The sequence below is a fragment of the Microplitis demolitor genome, chromosome 2 (assembly GCF_026212275.2).
Source record: "Microplitis demolitor isolate Queensland-Clemson2020A chromosome 2, iyMicDemo2.1a, whole genome shotgun sequence".
NCBI classification, from domain to species: Eukaryota; Metazoa; Arthropoda; class Insecta; order Hymenoptera; family Braconidae; genus Microplitis; species Microplitis demolitor.
In genome coordinates, this window is record NC_068546.1 from 13,514,145 (window position 1) to 13,540,999 (window position 26,855).

Consider the following 26,855-nt stretch of genomic DNA (forward strand, 5'->3'; position numbering starts at 1 on the left):
ACGCTTCCCCACGCTGCACTCAACTCACATATACATATATGCGCCAAAAATATCAGAATAAATCCACCAATAATAAATGATGATAATAATTAATGATAATTACAAACAATGCAAATCATATGTCATCCAGTGTCAATTATTAATTAATTACTTTCCCTCGCCGCGGCGACCAACAACTACCGGGGGGGGGGGAGGTTATCACGTGAAAAATAAATGCCGTGAAAGGAATTCAAAGTACTTACTCAAAATTCACGGTTTCCAATGATAAAAAAATAATATATATTGAAGTAAATGCCAATTAAATTTGCCCGGTGAACCTTACTAATTATCCACTTATTCGAACAAAAAAAAAACTTCATTTCCAAAATAGAACGTAATAAATGCGTTGTACAAAACAGCGTCTACACACAGTGCTAGTCCGTATCTTTCTGCATTAATTATCTCAACCTCCACCTCTTGGTCGTCGCACACGTGGCACCACCGTCGCCCTTAATTACTATTATAATTATTTCTAGCAGCCCTGGGCCTAGTATTAAATTGAAATATAAAATATAAAAATAATCCATCAATACCTGAATGACACATGATTAATTAATTAAATATATGAACTACTTATTTATAACTTATTCCTATTTTTATTTTACCCGGTACTGAAATAGTAATTATTCAAAATTATTGAATTGACGTCGGGATCATAGCCGAGGTATCGATTTACCGTTACCCAGCGGTCAATATTTTCGACTAAACTGATATCCTCCATCGGATGACAAGTTTAAATAAAAAATACAATAGACAATTGTTGGGGCATAATGTCACACCAGATTATGCATCCCAACTATTCCAAAATCATAAACAAAAACTTATATTTAAGAAAAATCAATTATTTATATTTTTAAATCATAAGTTAAAATTCATTCACACATGTACTCTCTCTCGTACGCAGCGCACATACGCTAGCACCGTGCACGGACCGCTGTCTCCATCGGCGAAATGGCGGAATGCCCGCGTAACGGTTCAAATTCAAATATATAATAAAAATATTCAACTTATAACTAAATAAAAATTAAATAATTTGAATCGTTACGTGACACGTTTTTGGTCAGAATGTTACTATATTCTTCTATTGATTTTACTGTCTTCTCTGCTATATCGTTAACAACATTTAGGTTTTTAACTAACGCCAATCCTTTGTTATAATCATCATTTAAATACCATCGTGATAGATCAATCTTCAAAAAATCGAAATTTCCTTCGAATTTTCTAAGGAAATTATACGATTGAGATGATATAAAAGAATCGATGTTAAGATTATGTAATGTATGCATATCTTTTAACTATTTACGTTTCGGACAATCCTACTCATTATCAATAGTATTTAACATAAGGACCATCTCTCTCTTTATTTCATCTGATAATTTTTCATCAAAAAAGGTCATCGCAGTAAACTCGGCATTCAAATACCACAGATGATTGCTAAATTTTTTTAATGCTGCTTCAGATATTTTAGCATCTACTGATTTGTAGTCACAATGTTTTTTTATGAACTGCAAATCATGGTTTGGCGCTGCAGTCGCTAGAGGACTTGTGAATCATGCTTGGACATAGACTAATACAATAAAAATACAGACTTCAGATAATTATTTCACTAATTTTGATGTCAAATTCAATTGTTTTCGGAACAAAAAAACTTTTAAAGTGTAAATAGCATTTGACATCCATCTAGCACGGTGCATAGCACCTGGCTTCCTAAATTTAATACCTTAACAGGGAATTTCACTCATAAATATTTGAACCAACAGCAAGAGTTCTTCATAATCATCTCTAGGTTGCGTCATTTCTAATTAATTTTGCACGAATAAATTAATCTTATTAATTTTGTCGTGTATAACTTTGCGGACATCTTCATCTTCCATACCAGTAGCAAATTGACTTTGATTTATATTTAACCATTCATTTTGAAAATTTTTGAACAGAGGAACCATTGGACCCTTTGTTGGGGATAATTTTTCCAAGTCGAAAACAGCTCTTAATATCAGTTCGAAAATGTTATGTCTACACGGTAAAACAGATTTTTTTCCAGTGATTGTTCCAATAAGACGGCCGAGCTGATAAATGCCCCAAATTTGAATACGTCGTATCACAACAGACCGCTTTAATCGAAGTATTCAATCTCCAGTGAGCAATAACTTCATAAATAGCGTTAGCTGGAGATTTCCTTGTCCATCATTAAGTTCTGGTACACCTCAAATTTTTTCTACGTTTCCACATCTTATTACAACTGGTAGTCTTTTTGCCATTTTACCACTTATCACATTTTTTATCATTTTGCTATCCCAGTATAAAACACTCGCTGGTAAGTTTACACCTGTAAATGCATGTTTAAGATTTTGCATTTTCTTTTCACGTATTTCTTCTCGATATCGACGAATAGATGATCTGTTTAATATAAGTGAATCTAATTCAATGTTTTATGTTACAGCCACAGCACCTATTAAATAGACAGCGTTTCCATCACTGATTTTGCATCGATCTAATGATAGCACTAAATTATCATTCAAAATATTTATTTTTCCTCGATTTCGTTTTGGCTCTGATGGACCAGCATCTTTGTTAAACTCAAGGTTAGAATGTGAAGACAGTGACTTTTGACTTAAAGGACTCGTTCCTTTACTTTCACTGCTTGACACTAATTCAACGATATCGTCTGAAAAACATATCTTGCATTTTAAAAATAGAATAATTTTTTTATTACGTATTTTTTAGCTACAACAAGTGTTAATTAATCTTACCTAAACGCCGTTTTTCTTGTTCACTTTTCATGAGTTGTTGTTGGTATATTTCTTCCGCTAACTTTCCTTCCATTTCATCATATTCTGATTCAATATTAGCAATATATCCAACTCTACCATCCTTTCTCTGGTCACATAGGAATATTAGTTTATTCTTATCGACCATTTTAATTACGTCTTTATGAGAAATATCAAACAAATTTTTCAATTATGCTACAAAATCTTGCTCTTTTTGCTGAGTCGATTCTCTTTTCATACTTTTTTGTATGTTGCGATAATTATTATAAAACTTTAATAATTTTTCAACACAATGATCATTTCTCTGAGTTGGCATTTATGCTTTTTGCCGAAAAATCTTTATTTCACTTATCGTTGCCACTGCAGCACTTCGTGCTTCTAGTTTCAACACTCGCGTTTGATAAAAAAATGATCTTACCGCTTGCAATTTAGATGGGAGCTTATTTTCAAAAATTTGAGTATCAAGATCACCAATCAAATAAAGCTTCTGTCGTAATATCATTCGTGATGACATGTTGGTATATAATAAAAAATATCAATATTAATCGAATCAAATAGTTAAATCATGCTGCAATTTACAAATGACATCACAACAGAACCTATTTTAAGGTTACATAGTTTACATGAACAGAAATTTGTGCTAGAGTAACAGTTTTATGAAAATACGGCAGATGTTGTTACTGGTATAAAAACTCGGCAAAATTACAAAATTATTGACATCAAATGATAAATTTTATCGGAGGCATCGTTGGATATAGTTTTTTTTGCTAACACACCGATTGATTTATGCTATTTAATCACAATATAAGGTTGAAGAGTGATTTAAAAAAAAATTTCAGATGAAAATAAAAAACATTTTTTTTTTATCTTGCTGTACCTCCAAAATAATAGTTGTTAAAAATCTGTGGTAATTCAGATAAATAGCTTTTATTATAAGGATAAAGTCCACCGAGTTTCAAATTTTCGAAGCATTACTTTGGCCGGAAGAAAAAATTAATCGTTCGATGCCTACAACCCCATGTTATTTAAATGAGAAACTTACGTCGCTGTGCGGCACGGGTTAAAATTGAAATCGGGACCTGAAACTTAAAGGATATTTTTGTTTATTTACTTAGAACCATATAAGCTTCTGGGACCATGAAAATTAGAAAATGTCCATAATAAGGACCATCCTAGTGACTATAGATATAGGATTTTACTCAAATTCGCAAGGCTTACTCAGTTTCAGGTAGGAATTGCTACTAAAGTTATTGGAAATTTGAATGAGCAACTCTATTCACGATTTGAGCCTACACAAAACATTCTTATCATGGCTTTTCTCGTTTAGTTATTGATTCATTTCATTAAGACGCACCACGTACATTTATATCGATTAAATTGTTATCGAACATTTTTTTTTTAATACAGTATCTATGAACTTGGCATATATTTTGACGATTTCCAATATTTTTTTAAAGTAATACAGAGAATATATACATCATCGCATTTTTAACGTGTATTTGGCGCCATTTATTACAGCTTTGCTGTTTTTGGTGGGATTATAAAATCTTAATACACTTCTCATAAATTCATCATGAAATGATAATAAATTGATAATGCGTCCGACTAGAATTTTTTCCTGATTTGCGCGAAGTAACATAAGGACCGTGTCAGGTGAATATAAGGTATGCCTTAGTAGATAAACAGGGATGCTTCCCCTCCCACAACAGGGATCTGCAATACCACCGTGAATAGTGGGGGCTGGGGGTAATCTTTCATACCGACAGTCGAGATAGGGGGCGCTAGTAGTGCTTTCTGTTGATCTTCTATACCGGCACCCGAGAGAGGGCGATAGTAGCATTTTTTAGTCGATTTGGTGGGGAGTGGGCCTAAGGGAAGGGGGATGTGGGGTAGGGGAGGGGGTATGAGATGGATACTGCAGGTTTGGGGCTTGGATCATGGAGTGGGGGTATGGGATTGATATGGATAAGGATGTAGAGGGCGTTGGAGTGGGGGTATTTTTCAAATTTAGGTGGGAAAATGACGTATGCTATTATTATATTGTTTAAATGTTTTAAGATTAAACTTTATAATATGTGGAAGGATGAGGGGCGGGGTATTTTTATAATGAATGACGTGTTTTTCACTTATTAACGTATGTTTTACCTTATCTTATCTTTAGCAACTTTCACTTTTTTGTTTATAACAAATGAATCATTTGTTTTCTGAAAGTTTAAACTTTTATCTGATATTTATCTATTTTTCCCCAATTATTCCACCAAAATCGTAGTGGGGTTTGTATTATAAAGAGTGTTTTTTGTTCCGAGTCTTTACAGTTCTTCACCAGCTCTCAACTGTTCTCAAAAAAAGTAGTGTGTGAAGTTAAGCATAAAAATATATCTCAGTGAACCCGTAATAGTTATTAAAAACCTTCTGTTAAAGTGCTTATGTGTTGTTCAAAGCAGTTAGGAGAAAAAAATTTTATTCGTAAGTATTATCTATTTATTTTTCTAATTTGAATTATGATATGATTGAAAATGTTTTAAATTTCGACAGTCGGCAAAATGGATTTCATAAAAATTAATGGAACTACAACCTTGAAAGACATCTTACCTAAAAAGCAAATGGGTGAATTAAATGTCGATGGCGAATACCAGGGCACTAAATTGAAACTGATTAACACAAAATTTGGTGACAGCATTGTGGCATCACTGGGCAATCAGTTTTCTGTTTATTTGCTAAAACGTGCTACTACAGCCATTCGAGACGATTCAACACTTTTACCATCATTGAATCAAATTGTTGAAGAACAAAACTTATTTATTAGATATCTTGGTGGGAAAAATAATAAATTTGAATTCCTTGTAAAAGAGCAGAACTAATGTCACAAACTAATAATATTAATAATGATTATATGTACATGTTTAGAATACAAAATAAATTCCAATTATAATGTATTCAAAACGTCTTAATTTATTCATAAATAGTTCGCCATTTCCAAACTAAATTATTATTCTGTAGATTATAATTGAAAAGATAATAATAATAATATTAAAATTAAAAAATAAATACAAATATATATTTGTGAAAAAAATTTTTCTTTATTAAAATATAATAATAATAATAATAATAATAATAATAATAATAATAATAATAATAATAATGATAATAATATTATAATAATAATACTAAGTTAATAATAATAGTAATAATATTAATAATAATAATAATAATAATAATAATAATAATAATAATAATAATAATAATCATGATCACAATATTCAGTCGAATCCAGCTTCCATATCGATATTGTCTATCGAAGTCATAAGCTTCCCTATTTAACTGGGTCAGCAGCACTCGACAGTTTCGCTCCAGTTGGTGGAATTGGAGCTGCCAGTAATCTATTGCCTGGCTTTGCTCCACGAACACTTCAGCATTGTGGTCCTGCAGCATTCTGAAGCGTCTTACTTCAGCTTCCAGCGACTGTTGACGCTCCTGACGTCGCTTAAGCTCCACCTGTTGCTCCTGAATCTGAAGCTGCTGCTGCTCCATCTGAAGCTGCTGCTGCACTGAGAGGAAAAGTTCGTTTTCGGAACTAGGAAAACGTAGTAAAAAAACATCTCAGCTATTGACTGTAGTACCCGTAACTAAAGTGTTATAGTAAATAATACTACAAAAAAGTAGTCAATTACACTATTATGCAGTTGAATACACTACTATGATGCTAGTGAACATGACTGTTCTGAGTTGGGTAATTTAAATTAAAAATTTCTAGTCAGCGCAACTATACGACATGGTAATAATTTAATATTTATATCAAGTAAGATTAACCAATTGAACACAATTTTCTTAACTACAAGTTTTAAGTCAGCGTAACTACACTATTTTGTTACGGCTTATCATTTATATTAAATTAGATGAACTATGCTACGCTGGGTTGTTTAAACTAAAAATTTTATAGTATATTGTACTAAGAAAGCATAGTCATTCAGACTTTTCATACATACTGTCTTCCGAGATTTTGTTTTGAGTTTAAAACGTTTTTTTTTTTTTTTTTTTTTTTTTTTGGTTAGCTGAAAAGGATTATCAATGTCATTATGTAGTTAAGCATCTACTATATGACTACCAAAACAGGCACTTGTCACTCTGTCAGATAACAGAGAAGTATCGGTGCCAGAATTGTTCTCAAGTAGGGAATATAAAAACTCTAAAATATCTATCTAACCAGGAACAGCACAAGAAGTTGAGTGTCATCTAGTGGCGAGCACTGAACTACTTCCGCTGCTGCCTAGCACCGATGACTTTCTCCTCTTCCACATATATATTCTCCCAACAAATATTTCTCTTAAGTCTTTTACATTAAAAATCAAAGAAAATAAAAAAAAAAAATGACAAAATATCGATACCACCAATCGCCAGCATTTTTTCCGAAGTGAATTTCTATCGTATCGTCCAAAGACCATTTTTTTGTTTTTGTTAACTATAAAAGTTATAAACAAATGGATTTTTTCAAAGTCCGGATTGGATTGAAAAAATCGAAAAAATGTTAATTCCACCAATCGACAGGATTTTTTCTGAATCGAATTGCTGTCGTATCGTGCCGAAAACTTTTTTTTTTTTGTAAACTAATGTTATAAACAAATAGATTTTTTCAGTCCTATTTGGTTTAAAAAATCAAAGAAATGACGAAATCATCGACCAACAGCATTTTTCTCGATCGAATTTTTATCGTATCGTCGAAAGACCTTCTTTTTTTGTTAGCTAATGTTATAAACAAATGGGTTTTTTTCAAATTATAGTACCAAAGAGAAAAGTCGTCAAAAAGACGATACTACTGATCGACAGCATTTTTTCCGAAACGAATTTTAATCGTATCGATTTATTTATAACATTAGTTAACAAAAGAAAAGAATCTGGACGATAAATAAGACTGAAAAAATCTATTTATTTCTAATATTAGTTAACAAAAACAAAAAAATTCTCGGTACGATACGACAGCGGTTCAAAAAAAATCCTGTCGATTGGTGGTATCAACATTTTTTCGATTTTTTCAATCCAATCCGTACTTCGAAAAAATCCATTTGTTTATAACTTTTATAGTCAACAAAAACAAGAAAATGGTCTTTGGACGATACGATAGAAATTCACTTCGGAAAAAATGCTGGCGATTGGTGGTATCGACATTTTTTCATTTTTTTTTTTTTTTTTTTATTTTCTTTGATTTTTAATGTAAAAGACTTAAGAGAAATATTTGTTGGGAGAATATATATGTGGAAGCGGAGAAAGTCATCGGTGCTAGGCAGCAGCGGAAGTAGATCAGTGCTCGCCACTAGATGACACTCAACTTCTTGTGCTGCTCCTGGTTAGATAGATATTTTAGAGTTTTTATATTCCATACTTGAAAACAATTTTGGCACGGATACTCCTCTGTTATTTGACAGAGTGACAAGTGCTTGTTTTGGTGGTCATACAGTAGATCCTTAACTACACAATGACTTTGATAATTCTTTGAATTATTTCTCGATATTAAAAAATAAAAAAACGTTAAATTAAAAAAGTGACTGATTCTATTAACTTGTAGTGAAGCAAATAAGAAAAATATTATTGTCAGTACTGCACTAGCTTTTTACAAGAACTTTTTTTTTTTTTTTGATAGTTATATCAACGATTCGAAATCTACTATGTAGACGTAGTTACTGATACTATTTTAATTTATTCAAATAAACTATAAATAAATTATTGTAATTACTGCGAAGGATTACGTTACAAAAACTAATTTTTCATAGTTATATCACCTACTTACGATCAACTAGATTAAAACGATTACTAATACTATTCTAATTTATTACAGCAAACTATTCAAATACTATTTTTCTCCACTGCTAAAATTCAAGTTTTGATAACTTAATTATGATAGTTATATCCACTAATTCATTCCCGCTGGGCTGAAACAGTTACTAACACTACTTTAATTTATTGAAGCTAACTACAAAATTATTATTGTCAGTACTGCCCAAGCTTCAGTTGCAATAACTTTTTTTTTCAAGTTACGTCAACTACTCAACATTAACTAAGCCGTAGTAGTTACTGATACTATTTTAATTGGTTTACGCAAACTATAAATCGTAGTTATTATTACTATTAAATCTTAAGTTTCAAAGACTATTTCTTTATAATCGTTATAACCAGGAAAAAATTGTTTATAAAGAATAGTTAGTGTTACTATTCTGCATAGTTTCGTGGACTACCGTGTATTACCAGTGACTACGAAAAATAGTTCACAGGACTAATATTTAATATCTGAGTTGTCGTAGTTCAGGCTACTATGCATTTTTCTCTCAGTGTGCTGAAGTTGTTGAAGCCTTTCGATCTCCATCGACTGCTGCTGACGTATATGCTCTAACGCCGACAATGATTCAGCTTCAACTAAATAAAACACAAACAAAAAAGATAAATAAATGCTTTTCAATTAATAATGATAATAATTATAATGATAATAATAATAATAATAATACCATCATAAGTCGATGTCGACTCAGATTCACTGGCCAAAATCTTCGGTGATGGTGGTGGTTTGCGGGTATGCCAGAGGGGCTTACCCCTATAAGTCAATGGAGCTGCTGGCTGTTGTCGGCACTGTTGCTGCTCCTGATCCTGCTGCTTCTGCTCGGCTTCTCCCAGCAGTTCATCGATGTCAAGCTGATCATTCAGCACATCGTCGAAGATTGTGTCCATTGACTCATCCACATCGTACCACCCGGTTGACACCATCAGCGCGTTGACCAGCGATGGAGGTGGTACAGCTGTTGGTGAGCCCAACATCACTTGATTTTTGGAAAAATCTATAGCGCACTCTTCAATCAGCGTGTGTGATCTGCCGCATCATGGGTTAACTCGAACCACCAATGACTATCAGTCCAAGTGAACCGGGTCGGAGTTTCACCGCCAATGGTGAAGATGTGGTCCCACAACCATTCAGAATTAATGGCCGTATCCTCATTTTGCATACACATCCTGACCTCACGATCCACTGCCTCAAAAATAAGGCTGCTGATCCACTCATCAGGGATGTAGCATGAGGTGATAACGTTGCCCATTTTTTTATTCTGTAAAATTTTAATCAAAATTAGGAACGAGAGCAAAATAATAATAATAAGAGTTTTAAAAAATAATCCTGATAAGATTACTTACATTTTTTTTTTCCCTGAAGAATGAAATGAAAACCAAGTATTCACAGCTCCACACTAATAATACACACTACAATTTGAATAATTCAAAACGAAATTTAAATAAAACTTTTTTAGTAGAAAATTTTACTTAATCACACACTACACTGTTAATTAAAAAAACTGTAAAATGCAAAATTTCACTTAGTACACACTACACTTTTAAATATTGAGTAGGAGATATGTTATATATTATTAAAATGCAGCTATTTATATACAAGAAATCCCTACTTTACTATAAAGACAACCCATAATTATCCTGTAATGACCAATAGCTGTGACGTTTTGGTAAAATAGTTGACGAAAACCTTATCACTATTTCCACTACCATCAAAATAAATTTTGAGCTCCACCCAAAAAAAATTTTTCTATAAAATTTATATCTTATAAAAACAATGCTGAAATAAATTTATATACATATGTCTGAATGATTTTTTCATTTAAATTTTAATAAAATTATAACTGAAGCTTTTCCTTATAAAGAAATAAAAATTATTAAGCTTTTAAATAAACTATATCAACAGATCTCAAAACTGATTATTTCCATACTAAAGTTTGATACATGAGAATTTTGTTGATTTCATTGGTTTTTAATCTAATTTAAATATTCTTCTCATATACAACAATCATTTATGATTTAGTTGAATAATATGTTGAATATAATATTTAATGATTATTTGTAGAGAAGATAATTAGTGATAATTTGTTTATTTTTTTAACATTGCTATCAATACAATCAGTTGTAAGTTTTTTAATTCTATCATAAAATAGAGTCGCATTTTTTATGTAAGATAAGGGTCTTATTTGTATAGAGGCCATAAAATTCCTAACTTTCGTTTCCAATACAAGTAACTTATTAGAGGTTTAAATTATATTTGAATGATTTCTTATCTGTACTTATTAGTATACCTTACGTAGCAAACGTTTTTGTTTAATGCAATTTTCGAAAATATTTTTTCACTAAGATTCTTATCACAACACTATAGACAAAAATATAAACTAACATAATTATGATAGTGCATCAGATTATTATTTTGATCTCTTTGAATCAGTTAAGAGACAATAAGAAAAACATTTTTTTATCAAATAACATCTAAAAACATATTGAAAATAATTATTTTTTATAATTTCACAAAATTATGATAGTGCATTAGATTATTTTAATCTCTTGGAATCAGTTAAGAGAGGCAATAAATAAAAAATCTTTTTTATCAATTAACATTTAAGAAATCGTTAATAATGATTATTTTCATAATTTCAAGTAATTATGTTGAAGTGATTTATTGCTACACATGTATGTACATCCAAATATTCAATTAGAAAATTTTTTGGAGATAAATCATGAAAAAGAAAATAATAATAATAATAACGATAAATGTATACAATTTAAAAATATCATTGATGAAGAAAATAAAATGCATCCTTTTAAGAACCCTTATCTTGAAATTTATACATTAAAATTTTTTAAGAATGTGTCATATTATTAAACATTTAAAAGATAAATTGTTTTCTAAGAATTGATATAAATAATGATAACTTCAAGATTACCAATTGGTGAGAAGTTTCATCATTGTCTATATAAGAAAGAGTTTCCAGTAAGAATCATCAGTTGATTTTCAAGTTAAACACGTTTCAATTGTGAAAAACTCCAATTATTATATATTATTATTAATACTGTAGCTGTAACATGTGACAGGGTAATTTTAATGAATATAAAATAATGAATAAATTTGAATTTGAATTTCGTTCCCGCCAATGATCGGCCGATGACCTCGTAAGTTACGAGTAGTATTGCGACTAGTCACCGGGCGTCGCATGCATCACTAAGGCCCGTCCGTTCGTCATTTCCTTAGTCTAAGGTAGTGGGAATAAGTTTCCGGAATAGTGAACGGGAGTAAAATGATATAATGGACTGCGGAACGAGAAAGAAGCAGAAAGAGAGTTGTCGAGACGACGAGTACACCAGGTAGAAAATCCTCAGGTAAATAGTGAAGTCCGTTCACGCTTCACGTGGAACGAGGCGATTTATTAATTTATATTTTTCTATTCTGTAAATTATTAGGCCTTTAGGCCGATAATTACAATAAGCAATTATTTAATACAATACTAATAAGTACTGTTCATTGACAGGTTATAAATTGAAAAATTGATTTGGAGAGAGAGAGAAGGCGGTAAACTCTAGAGGCCCCCAGACATCACCAGCAGAACCAAGACAGCAGCAACAGAAAATTACTCAGCGCGTCTGGATTTCGTAAGGTAAAATTTATAATTGATTAAGGCTCCTAATTTGATTATTAGAGGGCCGAATTAATTATAAATTAATTACTTAACATCTTTCTACTGGTTACGTAAATTAGATCGGTATCTCAAGGCCCGTCGGCCAGTTTGAATACGCCCTCGAAATTTCCGTAAAGTCTTTGCTGGGTACTCGTTGTTCTGTCGTAATTCTAAATTTATTCTATTCGAGGCCTCTCGGCTGGAATAAAATAAATTTTTCCGCGTAAATTATTTGATAATTAAATTCAATTAAATTCAATAACTTAATAAAAGTATTCAGACCTGTGGGCCGCTCTAGACAATAATTGTCCGCGTGTAAGATCGTAAATTAAGGCCTTGCGACGCCAACTCACCGGCCGAATGTTCTAATCAATTTTAACCGTAATTCTAGTCGAAAAATTAGTCATAAAATATTTATAAAATAATGTTAAAATAATTCTAATTAAAATTATAAAATCAAAAGTAAGACGCTAACAAAATTACGGTAAATTTGTGTCAAGTAAATGTTAAGAACGGATTATTTTGCCAGTGAATTAAGTTGAGTGTTAAAATACATAATGAAAATAATTATCAGAAATTTGGAGTAAATTAATTATATATAAATTTTGGAATTGATATTAATGGAAAAATTATCAGTGGAAAATTAATTAGTTAATAATTAAAATAAAACCAAAATTAATTAAGTAATAAATATAATTGAATTAAATAAGACAGTGAAAGTTAATAAATGAATTAAATAAATCAGGGAAAATGAATAAGAATTAAATAGTTGTGAAATTTTTATACTGGGAATTTTTATTGGTGAAATTTTTATGTCGAGTTTAGAAATTGAGTAAAAGAAAATGAAGTCATGAATTAAATGAAGTAAAGTAGAGTCAATAATTTTAAGTAAAGAAAAACAGTGTCTGTGATTTAGGTCCGGTGGACATGTGAAGTTTATTTTAAATAATTATACATCCAGGGGATGTTTTTAAATTAAAGTTAAGGCTTACCGTCCAGGGGACAAGATATTTTAACGTGGGTGTGTGGGTGTGGAAAACGTCCAGGGGACGAAATTTAGTTTGTCATAAGAAACCGTCCAGGGGACGAGGAAATTTAGTTTGCCATAAGGAAATTAGTTTGTCATAAGGAATTTAGTTTGTCATAAGGAATTTAGTTTGTCATAAGGAATCATAGTTTGTCATAAGTAAATTAGTTTGTCATAAGGAAATAATTATTGTCAAAAGGTTAAGAAATAAAGCAAGGTGCTTAAATTAATTAAAATTTGAATTAACATTATTTCAGCCTACTCTACGATTCCTCTTCTCACTCACAAAATATTACGGACGACCCTGAGTCACAAATTAATTTAAATTAATTAAAATAAAATCCTCCAACATCCGGTTCTGGAACGCCGAGTCCATCTTCCAGTGGCGCCCTAATATTCGACTATAATACTAGGTGCGACCAGACTTGGCAACATTAGTCTCTCTGTCATAAACAGAACATTAAAATGTCTATCGCTGAATATAATGATGTTCTTAAAACAGTAGCTCATGCTTATGAACTATTATCTCAGCTTGATGCTGTGAGTAAAGAGAAATGTGGCACGTGGATAAGAATTTGTAATGATACTTGCGAACAGTTCAATAAATTATTATTAAAACGTAAAAGCAGTGTTCATGAAAAGAAAAACTCACAAACTAACATCTCACTTCTGTGTTGGTGTAGTGACAAATTTTTACAATTATCTAAGCCAGTGACTGGTGGCGATCTCAATACCAATAATTTTGTTCAATCGCGGGACTTGGAAAATGCCTTCCAAAATAGAGTTAAGACCGGTTGTGTTGTTAACCGAGGGCATATTGACTTGAGAACATTTTTAAATGATGCAAAAGTTTTGATAATTAAAAAAATTAGTAATATTCAAAAACATGAGGGAAACCTCAAAGTAAGCGTCACTCTTTTATACGGTTTTGATAATGTTAAAATTGACGTTACTATAAAAGACAATAAATCCTTTAAAACTAGAAGCGATGAAATTTACATATCTACTTCACTTACTGATTGGTTCAATGATAGTGTATATGAGCCGCTATTGAAAAAAGTTGAAGAATTCAATCAGAAAGATTCAGGATGGAGTTTGAGTGAAATTATAAACTTAATTGTAAACATATCACGATACATATACGCTCCACTGCAAGTTGGTTTTTCAACATATGTGAATCTACCCCAAAAAATCAAACTCAAAAGGCTGTTCTAAACATCAAGAATTATGATGTCTACTGTTTTCTTTGGTGCATCAAAGCTGCATTGTTTCCAGCAAAAAATAACCACCCTGAAAGAGTGTCATCATATCAACATGTGGATGCAGTTTTTAACCATCAAGGTATTAGATTTCTAATATCTCTCAAAGATATCCCTAAATTTGAAAAACTTAACAATTTAAAAATCAACGTTTACGGTATAGAATCAGAAACTGTAAAAAATAAAGAAGATAATTTAGATAATAATATTTTAGTTCCTTTATATTTAAGTGTAAATAGTTCTACTAAAGAAACTATACATGTATTAATGGTCGAGACAGAAATTACTTTGCATGATGAGGACGAAAATCCTGAAAGTTATCAACCTATACATCATTTTGCTTTGATTAAAAATCTCTCTAGATTAGTTAAAAGTCAACTTACAAAATGTCAATCAAAATCATGGTTTTGCGATCGATGTTTAAATCATTGTCACAAGCCAGATTGTTTGAAATATGACAAAGTAAAAATGAGATTACCAGAGCGAGATGAAGATAAAGTGTTAAGTTTTAAAAATTTAAAGCATAAGGATCCTGTACCTTATGTAGTATATGCTGACCTGGAATGTACGCTTGAGATTGAGACTAATAATACGCAAAGGCATACGCAAAAGCAAAACCGAATTTCCATAGTTTTACATTTTACAATAAAAACCTAGTCATAATAGAATTAAAGAGAGTAAATCTATATTTTAATAAACCAATTTACATTGGGTTTAGCATGTTAGACTTATCAAAAACTTTTATTCATGATTTTCACTATAACTATATTAAGAAAAATTTTAATAGTCATGAATCAAAATTATTATACACTGATACTGATAGTTTAATTTATCAATTTAATGTACCCAATATATATGACACCATCAAACGTGATATCGAAAAATTCGATACCTCTGACTACCCACCAAATAATGTTTACAACATTCCATTAAAAAATAAGAAAGTGATTGGACTTATGAAAGATGAGTGTAATGGTCAAATTATTACCGATTTCGTTGGGTTACGAGCAAAACTTTATGCATTTAAAATCTATCAGAATAAAATGGCTAAAAAGAGAGCTAAGGGAGTTAAAGTGTTCACTTTACGAAAGATCACGTTTGATGATTGTAAGGCTTGTCTGGTGGATCAAGTAAACATAACAAAACATCAATATTTGATTAGAAGTAGTCATCATGAAGTGAAAACAATTAAACAAAGTAAATTAGCATTAAGTTGGTGTGATAATAAAAGAAAATTAAGTGACACCTCAACTGATACTTTACCTTGGGGTTATGAAGTATCAAACAAAAAGATAAAACTAAATAATAATAATGTAGATAAATGTAATTAATTCTAAGTTTTGTAGAAATAGATTTGAATAAATAAATATCGTTAATAAAAAGTCAAAATTGTTTATTATTATTTTTATTTATTAATTCTATAAAAAATACATGATAATTTTATAAATTAGACTTATTAATCCAGCTATTATGTGAATTATCAAATCCTAACCATTTGACATACATTTTACTTCCATGCTTTTTAATTATTTTCTCAACTAGATATACATATGGATACTTGACTTTACTGAGTTCTTGTGCATAAAATCCTCATTCTATCGGTTGATCCTGATAATTAATCAGTTTGTAAGTTGTTAGATTCGTTTTTTGTATTGTTTTAATTGTGAAAATTTCAGTCGTCGAGTTTGGTGTGTAGCCCTTTTCAAAAACATGTTTATACTTGCTTATTCGAACTTTGTCTCAAACTTTGAATTTATTTTGTTTTCGCGCCTGTTTACTTTGAAGAGGTTTGTAAATTGTCTGAAGTATATGTTTTTCATTACCAACAGTTACATTGGCAGGTTTCATTTTTATTGTTCGATGTTCAGTGTGGTTATAATTATCGATTAAGTCTTCGAGTATATCGATCCATTTGTAATTTCTACGTGCCGTAAACTCGCGCCACATTTTATTTTTAAGCGTTCGATTGAAACGTTCGCATATGGAGGCCTTCAAATTACTAAACGTTCAGTACATATGAATCCCATAATGTTTCATGAGATCTTTGAACTTTTTATTATAAAATTCTTTGCCTTGATCAACATGAAGATGTTTAGGTTTCCGCCTTTGCTGTAACACAGACTTCATAGCGTTTCTGACGTCACTGCCACTTTTACTTTTGATTGGAACTGTCCAAGCATACTTTGCAAAAATATCTATAATTGTAAGTAGATATTTATATCCACTATTAGCCGTAGAGTATGGTATCATCTCAACCAAGTCAGCTTGCCAAGTCTCATCAAGTCCACGAATGTCAACATGCCGACGAAGATAATTTTTTCGAGCCTGTTTGTGGAGCTCTTGGGCTATTATTTTCTTTTTATTTTTCATTTTTTTCAAGTTTAGATACTCTGCGCTCAATATCAGCTAATATTTGACCATCACGTACTACAGATCTCACAAGCGTTGTTACACGATTTGATAGCGTTTGGCTATATAGACTCAGTTCACTAAGAAGACTCTCTTCTAATGCGCTCACTTTGGTTCTCAATTCGATAATGAGGTCTGGATCTTTACTCGTCATTTTATTCTCTAGCTTAACTATTTCAACCGTTACTTTATCTTCAAGATCAGTTATACGATATTTATTGTAGTCACTAATTGCTTTTACATTGTCTGATTCTTGTTTGATTGCAATTTTCATAGTATTATATGTGACTGCATCACTTTCATTTTTAGGTTCGGCAACATCACATAACCTTTTTCCGTCTAAGTCAAACTGTCCATCATCTGTCAACTTGAAACCTTGTCCAGGTGGTCCAAAACTACTGATACAGCCTTTGAATTGTGCCTGATTCAGTTGGGAAGATACACGTCCAAATATATCGATACCCATTTTGATGATCCTTCCTTTCCGAATGTTATTTTACAAATGATGAATTATTGTTAATGTATCTTTTAATAAATAATTTTAGCTTCACGTAGCTCTTCAACGATTGAAATTATTTCATTAGAATGACTAGAGTTGTGAGCTGCTTGAGATACTATTAACAGGCGATCTATGAGTTCATTAGGATCATCCCAATAAACATAATCCACATATTTTCGTTTCTTTGAAACAGTCATAGAGTCAGGTAGCCCTTTACCTCTTTTTTTGTGGTGATTGAACAAAGTCAGCAATATATTTAGTATATTTAGCAGTCCTCTCAACATAAAGACTTTTTTCAGATACATATTTTTTCCTGTGAGTATTCGTTGAAACAATTAGTTTATGGTACACATCTAAATCACTTGTAGTAATTGAATTTTTATTTGGATCACTTTTAAATAACAATTCTATAAGCCCCGGAGATAGAACATGATTTTGATTATTTACTGATATTTTATTATCTCTAAATTGAACAGGTGAATTACCAAAAAATAATTGATTATTTTTTTTGCGAATACCAAATCTTGTATCCAAGCCTTTAGGATTTTTTTTATTCAACATATCAATATATTTAGATATAGAGTTATGATATTTCAGTGGTGTGCTTGTAGAGGTTGGAGAATGAGATAAAATGGTTTCATCCAAGTTGCTGCTCCTAGTACTGTTCACATTTAAATCATCATAAGTATTCTGACCTTGATGTGTGTCACTATTATCATAAATAGTTTGATAGTCCCTATGTTCACGTTTTTTCAGAGAAAAATTCTGCACTCATTCTTCTTCTTTTTTAATTTCATGTTTTAAAGCTTTAGAATTCTCAACTAATGTTCTCAACGGTGTCACAATAAGTTTAAACATTTTTTTTTCAGTTTGTTTAGAAGTGTCTTTATCAACTTTTAATATTTTATGCTTTTGTCTTATCGCATCACTAATTTTAGTTATTTGGAGCAGCATATCTTTCTGCTGAGACATATTTTTACACGTCATGTTTGCACACTTGAATGCCCTTTAAGACTGTTTTAATTTATATAGAGATGATTAATTTATACTTATAAAACAGTCAAAACCTTTTCTATAACGTCCATTATTCGATTCACTATCCTTGTCAATAACAACAAATTCGTGTTTATTATCACTTTTCTTATCATTCCAGCATGCTGAACATAAATCTTTGAATTCACTGTACGGCATATCTGTATTCACATGATTATCATATATGTGCTTTAAATTCATTTCATCTTGTCGGAAAAGTACAAGAAAATTTGCATTGTCGCGTATCAAGTGTTTTGGTATAAGCGTATAGGTTTGACAGAGATAAAAGCTATCAACATTTTTGTGTCGCCCCATACAAAAATGTGCTTTAACATGATCTTGCTTCTCACAAGTGACGTCATCGAATATCATAAGAGAATTCGGTTGTGCATCATCTGGATTTACAACTGATTCATGATCATTAAATGGGAAGTATCCGACTCCTTCTATAGGATGTAATGCTAATTCTAAGAATTTATAATTAGGCTGATTTGGTGATTTAGAGTATACATAAATGTTCTCAAATCTCAAGCCATTAGGATGAGTAATCAATGCAAGAAGCGCATTTGTTTTCCCACAATTTGATCGTCCACAAAGGACTGCTCGAACAGTATTCGGTAGCAGCGCGCCATGACGTTTTTGGATTTTTTTTCTCATCACCTTGAATTATTTGACCAAAATTGATCACAGGTTATTTAGCTGTCTGTTTTTCAAACTTCAGTTTGAATTATTTTTAAGAACACTAATTACTATGTTATTCCGCTGATGACTCAATTCTAACTCAACAATATACTTATAAGTATCGAGTATTTATACGATCGAGATTAGTCATAGATCGACAATGGCTAAGAGCAGACATATCAGTAAAGTCGCAACTAAGCGTGGTAAAGGTTTTGTTAATAGTATTATAAATAAACTACCAATAGAATTACATGTTCCGGGATATCAGTACTGTGGACCTGGTACAAAATTAGCAAAAAAATTAGCTCGAGGTGATCCGGGAATAAATCTTCTAGACCGAGCATGTAAAGCGCATGACATTGCTTATTCTAAAAATCCTGACAATATGGCAGCACGTCATGCGGCTGATAAAGATCTTGCTGAAAAAGCTTTACAAAGTCTTCATGCAAAAGATGCCAGCCTTGGTGAAAAAGCCATGGCTTGGGGAGTTAATAAAACCATGAGAGTGAAGAGAAGTTTGGGTATGGGCATGAAAAAGATGGATGCGGTTAAAAAGAAGTTAAAAATGAAGGGGGAGAAGTCTAGAAGGAATGGTAAAAAGAAAAAGAAGACATTAAAGAAAACGAAAAAACTTGTTCCTATCAGGCAAATTATAGAATCAGCTAAAAAAACTATGAATGAAGGTGTACTCATTTCACCGTTCAAGTCGGCATTACGGGGTGCTCGTGAAGCTGTAAAAATGGTTGGTGGGAAAAAAATATACGATCATCACGTATATTACCAATACCACCACTAAAAGTGGGTGGTTTGTTACCATTTTTAATACCAATTCTTGCTGGCTAAAGCGCTACTGGTGCATTAGCTGGGGGCGATGCTGGTATCGCTAAAGCTGTAATTGCTGCTAAGACTGCTAAACGTGAATTGGAGGAGACTAAACGGCATAATTCAACAATGGAGGCTATAACCCTCGGTAAAGGGTTATACTTGTCACCGTACAAGACTGGAATGAGATTATATTTGAGCCCGCCACCAAAAAACATGTAACGCTACCTCATCGAGCTCTCACCAATTTCGATTTAATCGGGTATGCAAAAGATTTAAAAATTTTATATTTCCGAGGTGTTTTCATGAGAAATAATTTACCAAAGTCTGGTCCGTGGAAAAAAAAAGTCAGCAATCATAAATCTCGATGATAAAAATGGTCGTGGAACTCATTGGGTTGCATACAAAAAGAATGGTAATGATACCATCTATTTTGACAGCTTTGGTAACCTCCAACCACCAAGTGATCTCCTGAAATATCTCCATGTTGGTAGCGTTAAATATAATCATCAGAAGTATCAAGATTATGATACCGTTATATGACAATCAGGAGACACGGTAGTGTCTCGCGCCAAGTACACGTTCAAATCAAACACATGTATATGTGTGAAGTGTCATGGCGCGAGCCTACCGTGTCTCTATACCGTAGACAGAACGGTATTTAGCTCCAAATTTTAAAAACTTTTTTAAATAAAAAAATTTCTCGAAAATTCCTTTTCCAGTCGAAAGATGATTGATTGTTCGTCATAAAATTATGAAACTTTACCCATTTTAGTTATAAGAACTAATTTAAATAATTAAATTAGGCCAGCATATACTATAGCACCCCCATTTTTAATTATTTTACAAATTTTTTCATGCGAAAAGGGCACTGCCAGAGAATAAACAGTTGTAAGAAGTGCCATGATTCATATAAAATAATCAGGAGACACATAAATTTTTCTATAGCAATGATTAGTTTTTTCGCCACCAGTGGAGCTTCAGTCTGTATTTTTTACTATAGTTTCATGTGAAATTTACCCTGGTAGTCACCTTGACCGCATGTTAACTTCCCGAATAGCCACTTTAGCTTGAAATTGGCTGTAATTTGATTTGAAATCAGTTTGAAATTTCCTGAAATTTGCTGCCCAAATTCGTCGACAATTTGACAATAAAAGTTAGAAAGAAAAATTTGTGGTTAATTTTTGCTCAATTTAGAGGTAACTTTTTGCTAGATAAAGAAGTCGGTAATGTTCGTTTTTACCATTTTAGAAGATAAGTAAATTTATGCATAGAATTGTCTACAACTTTACGGTAAAAAAATACTTTAGAATTTTTCAAGTCAAATTAACAATAAATTGACATAAAATTTGCCTGAAAATTGACGACAACTTTTTTCTTGTCGATTTTTGACGGAAAATTTAAGGAAACTTTTGTTAGTAACTTTTGTTATGGCAAACTGTGCTATTAGAGTCAGTAAGATTTAGCATAGTAAATATAGTGAATATCCTAATGACCACTTTAGTTTGAAATTGAATGTAATTTGAAATTTTGAAATTACAAAAGTTTGCTGTCCGAAATTGCCAACAAACTGACAGCAAAACGAGAATAAAAATTTCCTTGAATTTTTCGTCAAATGTCTGTCAACTTTCGGTGTTTTTTGTTACTGACGTCAGCTTGTATACAAGCTATTTATGTTTTTCAAGTTTACTAATTGATTGACAGGTGGAGGCACTTGAGGCCATTGAGGATGTAACCGTTTCCTTGAATTTTTTGTAATATATCCGTCAACTTCGGGTTTTTCCGTTTTTGACCACAATTACTATACAACTTTTGTAGTGAATTTGCATTCCAATTTGGTTAGTAAATTTACGGCAAATTTTACAGCAAGTTGTACACAAATTTTCGAGCTGTGTCAAGATTTCGAATGTTAGCGGCAACCCAGGAATCCAGATTTTTAGCGAAGAAATTGAAATTGAAATGAAACTTTTAATATCTTAATGACGTAAAATATATATAAAAAGTATTAGTTTATCTTGTTAGCTCTCTTATACGTAAAATAGCTTATACATTTGACGGAAAATAAAAACTTATATATAACTTTAAGTTTATGTGTAATTTTATGTGTGAGAGAGCAAACAGTTGGAATGAAATTTTTTATAGATATTAGACGTCACCGAGATGTCAAATCTTTTCTTTCAATTTTCGAGTTAAAACCGTGATAGCTACCCTAACCGTAAATTAACTACAATTAAGCACAGTTTCCTGTAGCAAAAGTTTACTTACAAAAGCTTCTTTGAATTTTTCGGCAAATCTCCGTCAACTTTAGACTTTTCCGTTTTTTACGTCAATTTGTATGTAACTTCTTCTACAATTTCACGTAAATTTACTACCCCAATTAGAAAGTTAATTCACTTTAAAAGTTGACTAGAAAAAAGTTATCGTCAATTTTCAGGCAAATTTAATGTCAATTTACTGTTAATTTAACTTGAAAAATTGTGTATTTTTTATCGTCTAATTGTAGATATTTTATGGATAAATTTGCTTACCTTTTGAAATGGTAAGAATGAAAATTACTGGCACTATTTTTCTATCAAAAAGTTATTCCTAAAATGAACAAAAATTTACCGCAAATTTTTCCTTGCAGCTTTTACTGTCAAATTGTCTGCAAATTCGAGCAGCGAATTTCCGGCAATTTCGATGCTAAATTACAGTCAATTTAAAGGTAAAGTGGCTATTAGATTTGTCTACATCTTGTTAACAACTTTCCCAGAAAGTTGACAACGATCTACTGCCACAACCTGTCGTCAACTTGTTGAGCAAATTGAAGACAACCCATCAACTAATGGAATGTTAACTTTTGCCACAAGTTTCTTAGAAAGTTGGCAAGTAGTTATCATTTACTTATGAACATTCCAATTCCCGCAGCCAACTTGGTGGCAATTTGCTGCAGCACGTTAGCTTGCTGCCAGCTTAGCTATCAGGGCTGTTGTCAAATTTATCGTCATTTTGTGATACCCACATTGTGAATAAACAACTCTAACGGTAAGAACTATAGATTACCATACGAGCTGATAGCTCAATTGATCTATTTATTGATGTCACTTTTATAAGTTGCGCGCCAAAAAAAAAATAACTAAAACAAAGGACTAACAATATAACGATGAAGAGCTGGTCATCATTCTTTTGCTAACAACAAACGCGTAAGTACACTATTTTTTACTTTCAGCATTCAAATATATTTCGATAATTCTGAAAATAGCAGACAATTAAATAATTTTTTTTCTTTCTTTCAAATATACAACTAAACTATTTATATAAAAAACGTTTTTAATAAATTATATGTCAAAAGCTTTTATTTTCCATTTACGTCTAATTAACTTAACCTTATCAAAAAATAAACAAGGGTCTAATGTCTGCTATTTTCAATCTTATGGATATTTGAAGTGAAATAATAATAATATTTACGAAAATACAAAAAGATTTGTTAATTATTAATTATTTATTTATTCGTTTACAGAAAAATATGAGTGACAGGGAAAATTTTAATGGTAAGTATTCTCAATTATTCAACACAGAGATAGTCAGATTCTCAATTATTCAACACAGAGATAGTTATATATATGCAGAATAAAAGGCTGCCTTAGCTTGAAAATTATTTGTTTGTTAAAAACTTGCATTTGGCCATGACTTTTATTTTCCGTTGGTATAAAGATATTTCCGTTGGCATAAAGATATGTACATCAATTCATATATATTTTTACACATACGAAAAATAAGATTGCGTTGGCCGAAAAAAATTTTTTATCAAACAAATAACTTTTAAGCCAGGGCAGCCTCTTATCCTCTATATATATATATATATATATATATATATATATATATATATATATATATATATATATATATATATATATATATATATATATATATATATATATATATATATCCTGATCCTGATAAATAGATCCTGAAGTTAACAAACGATTTGCAATTTTCCGATTTTTTTTGACAAATCAATTATGAAAAAAAAATTAAAATTAAAAAAATGCACGTGTAGAAAATTTTAAAAACTATACGTGCAATTTTTTTAACTATTTTTGTATATATTTATGGATGCATATATATATATATATAAATTTGACTTGAAGCTTAAATAACTTTTGAACAGTGGGATTTATCAAAAGATGATAAGTGACTTTTGTTGTAGAGCGTTCAATTTGTTACAAAAGCCTTCATTATGCATAAGAATCCGTTAATTAGTTTGTGAGCTAGAAAATTCTAAAAAAAAGAAAAATTTTTTTCCGTTTTATTTGAGTGGAAAATAGTACAATAAATCGAGATAAACCTCAATATCATTTTATTAAGACGTCGGATTAGTACCAAAATTTTTATTTTTAGTTATATTCTCAATTTTTCGATACCATAAAAAAATTGTTTTTTTTTTTGAAACACCCTAATAAATATATATATATATATATATATATATATATATATATTATATATGTATATATATATATATATATAATCAATTGGATTTTCTTTTCAGAAGATAGAGAGCTACTTGAAGCTCTCTATCTTCTCTCTTATTACAGGTTGGCCCGTGGACGTGGCCAATATTGGGGTCAGCCACCTTTCCCACAGGCCAACCAAATTTACTGGCATCTACTACCACCACCACCGCCACCACCGCACCTGCCAGTAAATCAAAATAGAGAAGGGGTACCAGATGTAGCCGATATACCTCTTCCAGCAGCTGCTCCGGGAGGAGCTCTAGCAGTAGCTCTGGCAGCAGCTCCGGGAGGAGCTCCAGCAGCAGCTCCGGGAGGAGCTCCAGCAGCAGCTCCGGGAGGAGCTCCAGCAGCAGCTCCAGCAGCAGCGCAAGCAACGGCTCCGGGAGGAGCTCTAGCAGCAGCTCTGGGAGCAACTTCAGCAGCCATTGGTATGTTTAATTCTTGACAAATCAGATTCTCAAATCTGTATGTATAAGGCCTATACTTAACTATAGTACTTCTCATAGAACTTATTCATTCTTATGAAATTCTTATGGGGATCTATGAGAATCTGTTTGATTTTATGAAATCTTTTAATATATTATTTCTATATTATTCAATTTATCGAAATCTGAACATTTTATTTTGCTTTACAGATATTCCAAATCGATGGACAGCTGGAGGTGTAGCCAGGGGACGGACAGGGCGGAACCGTCGTGGTTACAAAAATTGGAGGGGAAGTAGGGGCGGCCGCGGGAGAGGGAGTTTTATTAAAAATTATTATATGTATTAATAAAAAAACAAAAACAAACAAAACAAAATAAAATTAAAATATTAAAAAAATCCGCCTTTTTCTTAATTAAAAAATTTTGTTTTGACCTTTACTCTATTTAACAAACAAAAAATTCATTTTTAATCAATCGGGGATTATTTTGTAAAGTTTGAGGATGTAATTTTATTAGGAAGAACTCCTAATTATTAATTAGTCTTAAATAATAAAATTATATTCTTAAATCTACACAAATGATTCCCAATGAATTAAAAATAAACTTTTCGTCTGTTTCGTAGAGAGGTCATTTTTAATTATAAATGTTACTGTGAACTTCAAGTTGTCACCAATTTTCTGAAAAAATTGAAGGCAACTTCTCGACAACTAACGGAATGCCAACTTTTGCAACCAACTTGATGACGAGTTGCTGTTACTGCAGTGGGTTGCTACTCGCTTACTATCCCCTGATTGAGAAAAATGATTTGGAATGACTCGAAAAAATTTGAAATGATTTAAAACAATTTGAATCGACTAATATATATAGATATAGATATACACTTAACATGGAGCAAATCATTTTTCTTAAACAGGGTCAGCTCGGATATCAGGGTTGCTTCGTCAACTTTACAATTTGAGCAACAATTTGTATTCGCTGCGTGGTTATTTTATGATTGTTAGTCCTTTGTTTTAATTTGTTTTTCTTATAGTACGCAGCCTTGAAAATTTACATCGATAAATAGATCAATTGAACTGTCGGCTCTTGTGGTAGTCTATAGTTGTTACCATTAGAGTTATTCACTTAGACTGTTTGATATCACAGAATTACATTGAATTTGACAACAGCCGTGTTAGCCAAGCTGGTGACAGTTTACTGTAGCAATTTGTCACCGAGTTGGCCGAAAAATCTAGCAATTCTGTAAGTTGACAGCAACTGGTCGCCAACTTTCTGAAACAGTTAGTAAGAATAGTTGGCATCTATAAGTTGACGGAAAGTTGCATTCAAATTTTCAGGAAGTTGGTGACTGGTTGTGGCAGTAGATGCGAACTTTCTGGGAAAGTCAATAACAATTCGTAGTCAACAGTTTCCTAGTAGCTATCTTAGTCAAGATCTTGAGAGAATAGTATATATCGATATAATATTTTGCTGTATTTTACTTGACTTCCTCAAAATTGATACAAAAGTGAGCAATGTTGCCGCTAGGGTTATAATAACTGGAAGTTGAGAACAACTTTTCATCAACCTGATCGCATTTAATTAACACTAACGTTCCGACCATGAAGTCTTGCTGTCAGGGAAATCGTTGGCAATTCAACTCAGTAAATTGTTACCAACGATTTCATGCGTGAACAAACATCATCCCTGACAGCCACCACAACCGCAAGTTAAATTCTAGCTAAGCCAACTTAAAGCAAAATGGTAAAAAGCAAACAGTTAGGGTTAAGTTGACAGTAAATTGTTTGTACTTTGAATTCAATTTGACTACAAGTGTTACGTTCAGACAATGACATTAAGCTGATTGAAAGTTTCACTTCAAATTGACGGCAAGTTTTTCTGTCAAATTACATTCAGACGACGGCAGTTGATTTGCATCAACT

At 31.6% G+C, this 26,855-nt stretch overlaps 2 protein-coding genes across 2 annotated transcripts in view; one reads left to right on the top strand and one right to left on the bottom strand.

Annotated features, from left to right (window-relative positions):
• Positions 1-3,759: 3,759 nt before the first annotated feature.
• The window catches only part of LOC103569117 (glutamate receptor ionotropic, NMDA 2B-like), a 247,992-nt gene continuing 224,896 nt past the window's right edge, over positions 3,760-26,855 (bottom strand). Inside the window, exon 5 of the mRNA XM_053742925.1 lies at positions 3,760-3,892. Within this exon, the coding sequence (XP_053598900.1) occupies positions 3,846-3,892 (47 nt within the window). The 3' untranslated portion in view covers positions 3,760-3,845. The remainder of the gene's footprint in view (positions 3,893-26,855) is intronic.
• On the top strand, positions 4,875-5,676 carry LOC106693966 (uncharacterized). Its single transcript, XM_014443655.2, has 2 exons — positions 4,875-5,273; positions 5,343-5,676. Exons 1-2 carry the CDS (start codon positions 5,234-5,236, stop codon positions 5,666-5,668), a joined length of 366 nt encoding a protein of 121 aa, XP_014299141.1. The 5' UTR covers positions 4,875-5,233; the 3' UTR covers positions 5,669-5,676.